Source organism: Myotis davidii, unplaced genomic scaffold, assembly GCF_000327345.1.
Source record: "Myotis davidii unplaced genomic scaffold, ASM32734v1 scaffold663, whole genome shotgun sequence".
NCBI classification, from domain to species: Eukaryota; Metazoa; Chordata; class Mammalia; order Chiroptera; family Vespertilionidae; genus Myotis; species Myotis davidii.
In genome coordinates this window covers 656,439-665,625 of record NW_006295816.1, presented here as the reverse complement: position 1 = coordinate 665,625, position 9,187 = coordinate 656,439, and the positions used below count along the sequence as shown (strand labels likewise).

At 63.4% G+C, this 9,187-nt stretch overlaps 2 protein-coding genes across 2 annotated transcripts in view; one reads left to right on the top strand and one right to left on the bottom strand.

The window, feature by feature from the left end:
- The window catches only part of MAP4 (microtubule associated protein 4), a 69,529-nt gene extending 65,867 nt beyond the window's left edge, over nucleotides 1-3,662 (top strand). The window contains exons 17-20 of the mRNA XM_015568324.1: nucleotides 877-958; nucleotides 1,920-2,032; nucleotides 3,168-3,357; nucleotides 3,471-3,662. Coding sequence (XP_015423810.1) covers nucleotides 877-958; nucleotides 1,920-2,032; nucleotides 3,168-3,357; nucleotides 3,471-3,478 — 393 coding nt within the window. The 3' untranslated portion in view covers nucleotides 3,479-3,662. The remainder of the gene's footprint in view (nucleotides 1-876; nucleotides 959-1,919; nucleotides 2,033-3,167; nucleotides 3,358-3,470) is intronic.
- Nucleotides 3,663-5,762: 2,100 nt separating this feature from the next.
- DHX30 (DEAH-box helicase 30) overlaps nucleotides 5,763-9,187 on the bottom strand; it is a 19,550-nt gene continuing 16,125 nt past the window's right edge. The window contains 11 exon segments of the mRNA XM_015568262.1: nucleotides 5,763-6,086; nucleotides 6,184-6,323; nucleotides 6,399-6,502; nucleotides 6,592-6,825; nucleotides 6,930-6,963; nucleotides 7,334-7,611; nucleotides 7,841-8,016; nucleotides 8,210-8,314; nucleotides 8,394-8,469; nucleotides 8,632-8,843; nucleotides 8,982-9,180. Coding sequence (XP_015423748.1) covers nucleotides 5,833-6,086; nucleotides 6,184-6,323; nucleotides 6,399-6,502; nucleotides 6,592-6,825; nucleotides 6,930-6,963; nucleotides 7,334-7,611; nucleotides 7,841-8,016; nucleotides 8,210-8,314; nucleotides 8,394-8,469; nucleotides 8,632-8,843; nucleotides 8,982-9,180 — 1,812 coding nt within the window. The 3' untranslated portion in view covers nucleotides 5,763-5,832.

The following is a 9,187-nucleotide window of genomic DNA, read 5'->3' as shown; positions in this document are numbered from 1 at the left end:
CCCAGAGGCCACGTGGAGAAGGCAGCCTCTGAGGGCGGGGCTCGGGGGCAGGCAGCCTTGATGCTTCCAAATCCAGTCTGTGTGGGAAGACAACCACTACAGGTTCTCGGGGCTTAAAAAGGCCTCTCCTCTCCGCTAAAGGGAAGCGTGTGAAAGGTCTGTGAATGGGAGAGGGGCTCAGGCTGCTGGTGTGGGAGTTGCTCCGTGCCAGGCCCGGCTGTGGGCGGGGACCCTTCCCCTGGGCGACCCTGGTTCCTGACACCAGGCAGACGAGGCCAGGAGGCGGGAGGCCGCGGCTGGCGGCTCTGAGGGCCGCGCGGAGGCCGTGGGTGTGTGGAGAGCCAGGCTCTTCCGCAGAAGCAGGGGCAGCTGGGGTCCCGCGGGGTCTCTGTCCATGGAGGCTCTTGCCCTGGTGCTTCTGCGCGGCTCCTGCGTGGCCGGTCCCAGGAGAGTCTGTTGGCCACACCCTGTATGTGTGTCGATGGTAGAATCTGTGCTGTCAGCCGCAGGGGGAGATGCATGGAAAGAACTGGAAGGAAACAGGCCAGAACCTCTGGGCACCGAGTAGATGGGCCGGGTTCGAGGTAGAGCCGGGGTGGGGGGGGTGTGGTTCAAGAGAGTGGGATCCAGAAAAAGGGGAGGAAAGCTGTCTGGCGGTCGCCTGGAGAGGGCGGAGATGCGCGTGGAAACGTGTTCGGTCTGGCCGCACGCAGGGAGCACTTTTGGAAGGTGACCCTGACCTTGAACAGACTAAGCTAGGAGCTCAGTAGGGAGAGAAGACACTTGAACTTGGATGCAAGGATTTTAAAGGGAGTGGCCTTGGCCGGGCATGTTCTCCGTCTGAGACAGTGTCTGTGTTTGTCATTTTTTTCTCAGGTTCAGATTCAGAGCAAGAAGGTGGACATCTCCAAGGTCTCCTCCAAGTGTGGGTCCAAGGCCAACATCAAGCACAAGCCGGGTGAGTCCCTCCGCCCTGTGTGCGCGGCCAGCGGGGGTCACCCTCTGTCGGCCATGCACCGGGGTCCTGGCCCTCAGGGAGTGGGAGGAGCAGCCGAGTAGAGGCTGCGTTTGCAGGGGCCTCGTCTGGAGGACGCTCTGTGTGCGAGGTGCCGCTGACCGGGTCCGGGGAGGGTGTCCTGGGCTCCAGGGTGGGGCCCCGGCAGTGCAGCGCCAGCCCCGCTCTGGGAGGTCCCGCTGCAGCGGCGGGCACACCGGCTGGCGGCTGCGGCCTTGGGCCAGTCACGTGGCTGGCTTAGGTGACGGCCAGGAGCTCCCTGCCCTCTCGTCCGTGGTAGAACAGTTCCATTTACAACGATGGAGATGGCTCGCCCCAACCAACTCTCCTTCCCTTCCTCCATCTGGAACCCTCTGGGGAGACCCCCCCCCCCGGCCCCCTCGGCTGGAGGTCAGCTTTGTGGGAGGTGGGGGCTGGGCGCGGAGGACCCTGGCCATGTGGGAAGCACCGGGTCAGTGTGTGACGTGAGCTGAGACGAAAGCCACCTTCCTAGGCTTCCAGGCCGTGGGTTGGGCTGACCCTTGACCCTGCGACCCCCTGGGGCACCTCCCCGCTTAAGGGCTCAGGATCCTGGTGCTGGCCCCGCCTTTTCTCAACTCACACACCCCAGGCCGGTGGCCCCTTTCTTGTCGCTACAGTGTGATGGGGTGAGACGCTGGCTCTGTCCCTCACTGGTTGGTGGTGACTTTGGACAAGTCGCTTCCCAGCTCAGTGCCAGCAGCTGTGGAACAAGGGCCCTGTCCCTGGTGGGTGGGTGTCATGGGCAGACAGGAGGCCAGTGCACCCTGCACACTGTCAGGAAGGTGCCACCTGGCACCCTTAGGGGCGCCTCAGGCTGTGCCTGCGCTCTGACCCGGCCTGCAGGCGTCTGGGCCCTCGGTGACCGGTGCCCTCTCGGTTCCAGGTGGCGGAGATGTCAAGATTGAAAGTCAGAAGCTGAACTTCAAGGAGAAGGCCCAGGCCAAGGTGGGGTCCCTGGAGAACGTGGGCCACCTGCCCGCGGGCGGGGCCGTGAAGGTAGTGAGGGGGTCCGTGGAGGCCGAGGCCGGGAGGAGTGGGGTGCAGGGGAGTCTGGGTCCCAGCAGGTGGGCCTGTCGCCGCCCCTCAGTCTCTTCAGGAGTCATGTCGCCCCCGCACAGTGCTGTTCCCATCGTCCACCATCAGTCCTGGGCGAGGCAGGGAGGTGAGACCCCAGCGGGGACAGACCTTGTCCTAAGCCAGTGGTGGCGAACCTGACACGCCGAGCTCAGAAGGTCCGCCATCACTGGGCTAGGCCATGGCCCGCCTGCCTTGTTGGACTCCTGTCAGTCACGTTCAGAGGGACGCGGGCTGGGCACAGTCCGCGCTGCCTCTCGGCTGTGGATCCGTGTGCCCCGCTAGGCTGCACGCAGCTCCCGCCCCCCAGCAGGCTGGCGGCCCGGCCTCTGGAGGGACCGCGGTGGTGAGCCCTCGCTCCCTGCAGAGCGTCCCCATTGGACTGGCTGGGTCTCTCCTCCCTGCCCTCCTCTGTCCTCCCCGCTCCCTCCCACCTCCCTCCACAGCCCTGTGACCCTCCTGTGCCAGGGCTGTCTCCTTCCTGTCATGTCACCGGGGTAGAGGGCGTAGCCTCCAGCTTGTGCGCTTGAGGGTGGGGGCAGTACCCCTCCCCCACACACACCCCAAACACACACACCCCCCGTGTCCCCCGCCTCGGCCTCTAGACCCACCAGCCTCCCTCCGCCCGCAGCTCTCCAGCCGGTCTCAGGCCTGAGGCCTCGAGGCTCACTCTGGCCTTTCTGACCGCACGCCCTGCGGTCTGGTCTTTATCACACATTTCCCTTTCTCTGTTGGTGAGGTCGTTCCTAACACTGCCCGGCCTGGGGCCCTGCTGCCACCTGCTGTCATGGCTGCCGTTGTCCGGCTCGGGTCTGAGGAGCAGAGCTCCCGGCGGTGCTTGCAGAGGCCCCTGTGCCCGTTTCCCTGCCTGGGCCAGGCCGCCCGCCAGGAGCCCCTCAGGGGTGGGAAGGGCGGGGGGACCGGCCTAGCGTCTCCAGATGACTGCACCTTAATCAGGGGGTCAGGGGCAGGGGGGGCGGGCTGTGTGTGAAACCCACCATCCCTCCATCCCACTCCCTCTCGGACCGACCCTGCACTGTCCACTGTTTCATTGTAGACTGAGGGCGGCGGCAGCGAGGCCCCTCCGAGCCCGGGCCCCCCCGCTGGGGAGGAGCTGGCTGTCCCTGAGGCTGCGCCCGAAGCTGGCGCCCCCACGTCAGTCAGTGTCCCCAGTGGCCTCACCGCCCTGGCGGGGGGTGGTGACCAAAGGGAGGCCCAGACCTTGGACGGCCAGATCCCGGAGACAACTAAGTGGCGGGCTCGCCTGCGGGCCGGCGGGGGGCCCGCCACTGGCTGCGTGGCTCTCTGTGTGCCGGCTGGGGGGACCCGAATTTTAACGACGCGACCTTTTATTTTCCAGGCATCTAACGCTGACATTCTGGTCTCGTCTCCGTCCCCTGTGTTGCCCTCTTGTCTCCCTCGTTCCCCTCTCCCGTCCCGCCTCCCGTGTCACTGCAGATTGAGACCTACAGGCTGACGTTCCGGGCAAATGCCAGGGCCCGCACCGACCACGGGGCCAGCATTGTCTCTCGCCCCCCCCACTTCCTGGGTGGCCCCAACTCAGGCACCCGGGCCTTTGGCTCAGTAGCGCCCCCTGACCCACCCCAGCCCCTGCCTCAGGCCCAGCTCCTTGCTCTGCTCCTGGCTCATCCTCGCATCACTGCTCCAAGGGGGAAGCTGGGAGAAGCAGGTAGGGGAGGCTCACGTGGGATCTGAGGAAGGAACCAGATTCCAACCTCTTCGTTTGGGTTTTTTGGACCAAACCCAAGAAAAACAGACACACCCTCCCTCCTTGCTGGGTCCACCTGGAGGGAAGAGGGGGTGTCCACATGATGGATGCCCAGCCCTGAGTGTCCCCTGGAGCTCACTAAGCCACTGCCTCTCCCTTCGCCCCCACTGATGCCACTGCAGGGGGTGCCAGACCCCTCTTGCCGCCCCTCCTGTGAGGGCCAGGCTGCCTGTCCCCACTGCCTCCCAGGCCTCTCTAGCTGCTGTCATACTTCTTTTCCCCTTGTTTTATCCCTTTTTTAAAAACCTAAAAACTGGTGGAGTGGTTGTGCAGGTTGAAGTCACGTTAAAGGAAAGTCTTCAGCAGGTGTTTTTAAAGGAACGGAGGGGAGATCCGAGACCCCACAGCCAGGTCGGGCGGGGGCCGGGCAGCTGGGCCGAAGCGGTGTGGGCAGGGCAGGGCGCGGGCTGAGCAGGGAGAGCCGAGGGGCCGCGAGTGTGGACGGGTGGCTCTGGCGTTCGGCGGACGCTGCTTTGCTTCTCTGACCGAGGCTGGAATTGCCACGTCGGTCTCATTCCTGGGATCTGGTGGGAGACAGGTCAGTACTGGGAGGGCCCTGCCGGCCTAGGACACTCCAGCCTCGGCCCCCAGGGAGCCCGAGGGATCCAAAACCGTGTGGGCATTTGGGGAATCAGGTCCAGAAGTTTAAAAATAAAGGCATGAGACTGAGGCCACCCCACGTCCCTGTAGCCTGACGAGGGAGCGAGGCGAGGCCAGCCTGCGAGGGTCCCAGCCGGGCGCGAAGGCTGCCGAGGAGAATCCTGGGAATCACTGACACGAAGATTCTGACTGCACTTGTATTTTTTGTATTAAAGTTTGCATGGTTTCTAATAAAGGATTAAACCTGCTTGTTTGTAGTGACATGGCCTCCTGCCCTCAGCCCTGTCCCAGCGCTGGGATGGTGGGGGCTCTGATGTAAAGGGGGGCAGGGTATCTCCCCGTTTCTGCGGCAGCGTCTTCCGTGGGGGCGTTTGTCCCCACATGCCCTGCTTCCACGCGCCTACAAGCTGCAGGTCTCAGAGAAAATGCAAGAGCCAGACTGTGTCTGGATGCTCGGCTGTGCAGGGCAGTCAGGGCACATGTATTGTCAGCCAGAGGAGGGCATGGGGGTGGCAGGAGACATGGGAGGGGTGATGGGGCCTGAGGGTCCCTGTGCCCGTTGATCCGCCAGGACGATGCCAGGTTGACAAGACTGGCTCCTCCCACTCGGTTAGTTGTGGCTCTTGAAGGGTCCCAGGAGCCAGAGGCAGAGGGGGCTGCGCTGGGCACTGGCTGCAGCCACCGGGGCTGGGCGTTCCTGTGCCGCCGAAGGCCGTGGCTCAGCCGTGACGTGTCTGTGACTGCTGTAACCATTTCAAGAGTAAACAAAGCTCATGACGTCCCATCTGAGCCCTGTCTTCTGTGCCCTGGTGTCTGCCCTCCAGCATCACGACACCCGGCTCGTCCTCTTGCGTCGAGGGCTGCCATGCACAGTGTGGTCTCACAGCTGAGCTCCTCCTCCGTGAGGTGTGGCCACGCCCCAGAGCAGACCCAGCTGTGGCCAGGCTGCCGCGCAACCGGAGGCCCCGAGGATGCAGGTCCCAGAGCCACGGCTGCCCGTGGAGCTTCCCGTCTGCCTGGCCTGGAGGTGGCAGCCAGGCTGGACCACCGCCTCAGGGAGGGAGACTAGGACTGCTGGCCCCACCTGCAAGGACAGGGACAGCTGTGACGAAAGGCTGAGCTGGCCCAGAGGTCCAACTGGTTAACATGGGCAGCCACGCTCTGGAGTGGATTCTCGCCCCCTTCCTCCTAAGACCTGGGGCCACAGCCTGTGCCCACGCCCAGGGGCTGAGGCCACAGGAGGGCCCCCGCGGACAGCGATGCTCACAAGGGATAAATAGAACTTTATTTTAAATAAACATCTGCACTCTGTACACAGCCCTCGGAGCAGGGCTCAGTCGTCGGCCGCCTTGCGCACGTCGAAGCTGCCGCAGGGCCCCCGCAGCAGCTCCACCAGCAGGGCCAGCAGCTGCCCGTGCTCCTGCTGCACCTCGAGGGGCAGCGCGGCCAGCTCGCTGCGCAGGCTCCGCTCCACCATGCGGCCCAGGGCCCGGCGCAGGTCCCGCAGCAGCCGCACCGTGCGCGAGTCGCCCTCCAGCCTCAGCAAGTCGCTGTCGCTGAGCGAGATGGTGGCCCGGCGCCCGTCATCTGGGGAGGAAGGGACCAGGAGCCACGTGAGGCCAGGCCTGAGGACAGCCCAGCCCCTCCAGCCCAAGTGAGGGGCGCGAGGCCCACGGGCACCCACCACGGATGTGGACGTCCCCATCGGTCAGGAGCAGCACAGCGAGGGGGTGCACCTGGGAGGAGTCCCGGACAAAGACGCTGCCGTTGGACTTGACGGCCATGAAGTACGTCAGCCATCGGCTCCGCAGCCGCGTGGCCTCCCTGGGGAGGGAGGAACCGGTGAGTCCCGCCCCTGGCCCCTCCGAGCGGCCCCCCCAGCCTTCCCGGCCCCGCCACCTGTTAATGGTCGACTTGTGCAGCAAGATGTTGCCGGATTTGGTCCTGTACGTGACACTGTTGGGCTTGAACTTGCCCTGCCGGGTCACCTTGCCCTGCCGCACCTGCAGGTGACAGAAAAGGGCGGGCTAAGCCAGGAGCGGGAGACGGGGGACAGAGGTGGGGCGGGGGCAGCGCCTCCCCAGGGCAGCACCTGGATGAGGTTGGGGTAGAGGCCCGCCATCAGCACGCCCTTCACCAGCTCCTCCTCCTCGCTGTACTCGTTGCACTGGGCGGAGGCCAGGGTGCAGTCCGAGGGCTTCCCCACCAGGAAAGCCTCGTAAATGTTCTCGGAGAACTGCTTGATGAGTCCTGGGGAGGCAACGCCGGGTGAACGGGGCCCCGAGCCTCCGGGGCCGGACAGAAGCCCAGGACAGCATGGATGGACCTGGAAAATATTATGCTATGTGAAATAAGCCAAACTTGAGAATGACAAATATCACATGATCTCACTTATTTGTGGAATCTAATGAACAAAATTAATTGACCAACAAAGTAAGACCTGAGCAGGGGGGCATGAAACAGACTGACATACCTCGATGTGGGGTTTGGGGGGACAAGAAATGATAAACCAAAGAACTTATATACTTACTAGAGGCCCAATGCATGAATTCATGCACAAGTGGTTCCTTTTATTCCACAAATGAGTGAGTTCCTGTGGTATTTATCTGCTCTCCAGTTCCATCCATGTTGTGGCAAATGGTAAGAGTTCCTTTTTCTTCTTCGTCTTCTTAAAGGATACCTTTCAGCATTTCATATTATACTGGTTTGGTGGTGATAAACTCCTTTAGCTTTTTCTTATCTGTGAAGCTCTTTATCTGTGAAACTCTTTCTCTGACCTTCAATTCTGAATGATAGCTTCGCTGGGTAAAGTAATCTAGGTTGTAAGTTCTTGCTATTCATCACTTTGAATATTTCTTGCCACTCCCTTCTGGCCTGCATAGTCTCTGTTCAGAAATCAGCTGACCGTCTTCTCGGGCATGTGGATCTTGGCCTGCAGCACCAGGTTCTCGAGGGGCGTGCGCAGGATCTCCGGCACCTGGAACGGGACCATCTTCTCCAGCCGGCTCCGCGGGAACAGGTGGTAAGCGAAGCCCGACTGGCAGCGGCCGGCCCGGCCCCGGCGCTGGATCACATTGGCTCGTGACACCCACACCGTCTCCAGGCAGGACACCTGGGGGAGGGGGCAGGTGAGCAGCAACACAGATGCCACAGGCCTACCTCAAGGCCCCCGGTGCCTGGCTGTCACCTCACGAACCCTCAACAACCCCTCTTCCCCCACAGAAACACTGAGACCCAGAAAGTGTGGCCTCGTTCAGACACAGCAGGCCCGGGGCTCACGGGGCAGGGCCACCTCAGCCTAGGGAGCCCCGGGGGCTGGCCGGGCCCGGAGATGGGGGCACCTTGGTCTTCAGGTCGTAGCGCTCCTCCTTGTGCAGACCGCTGTCCACCACGTGCACAATGTCGTTGATGGTGATGGAGGTCTCGGCGATGTTGGTGGCCAAGACGATCTTGCGCACCCCGGCGGGCGGCTGCTGGAAGATGGCCTTCTGGTCCATCATGGGGATGTTGGAGTGCACTGCGGGCAGCAAGCACACTGCTTACGGCGCCGCTCCACGGGACCCCCAGTTCCCCACAGCGAGCTCAGGGGAGGCTGCACAGCCAGCAGGAAGGGTGCGGTCTGCAGAGACCCTAGCCCTAAAGTCCCAGGTGGGTCAGGCACCCCCAGGACGGGCGAGGGGCGCTTGGGCCGTGCCGCACGTGGCTCTCACCTGGCAGGATGAGGTACTTGCTCTCGTGCAGGCCCAGGGCCTCCTGCAGGCGCTGCTGCACCCCTTTGATCTCCTGCCAGCCCGGCAGGAAGCAGAGGATCCCACCTGTAAAGGGCCCTGCAGGCATGAGCTGCTGCTCCTCACACACGCACACGGGGGCACAGGGCAGAGCGGGAGCACCCACCTGGCTCCCCACGGGCATCGATGTGCAGAACCAGGTCGGTCACGAGGTCCAAGTCGAGCGCACATTCATCCTCAGACTGAGCGGGGGAGAGGCCGCAGTCAGCCCGGGGCCAGGGCTCAGGGGGGCTGAGGTGGCTGACGCTGCCCCTGCCGCCCTCACCACCCCCCACAGAGGAGACCAAGGCCTGGAAGGCAAGGTGCCCGACCACCAGGCCAGCGGGCAGGGGGTGGCGCCTCACCTCGTGGTGCCGCCGGTGCGGGGGCGGCTGCTTCCCCAGCCGGGCCAGGATGTCCTCCAGGTAGTGCTCCTGGACGGGGAACATGAAGCCGGGCACCTTGACGACGGGGCAGCCCCCGAAGTAGCGGGAGAAGCGCTCGTTGTCGCCGGTGGCGCTCATGAGCACCAGCCGCAGCCCCGGGTTGAGGCGCTGCAGGCCCTTGAGCAGGATCCCTAAGGGTAAATGTTACTTTGTGGAATTTTTATTGTATATATAATAGAAATGCATACATATGGGTACCTAATGATTCATGATCTAAAATATATTTCTTCCTATGGATATCAATTTTTAAAACTTGAAAGTTTGAATGCGCTCCAGCAGCAGCTGGGGGATGCGCGTGGTCTTCCCGCAGCCCGTGTCCCCCGAGATGACGACCACCGGGTGCTGCTCGATGGCGCCGAGGATGGTGTCCCGATGCGGGTCCACGGGCAGCGGCGGGGCCTCCTGCCAGACGGGCCCTCGCCGCCGCCACAGCTCCAGCAGGTTCTGGCTCAGCCGCGCCTCCTCCCTCGGACAG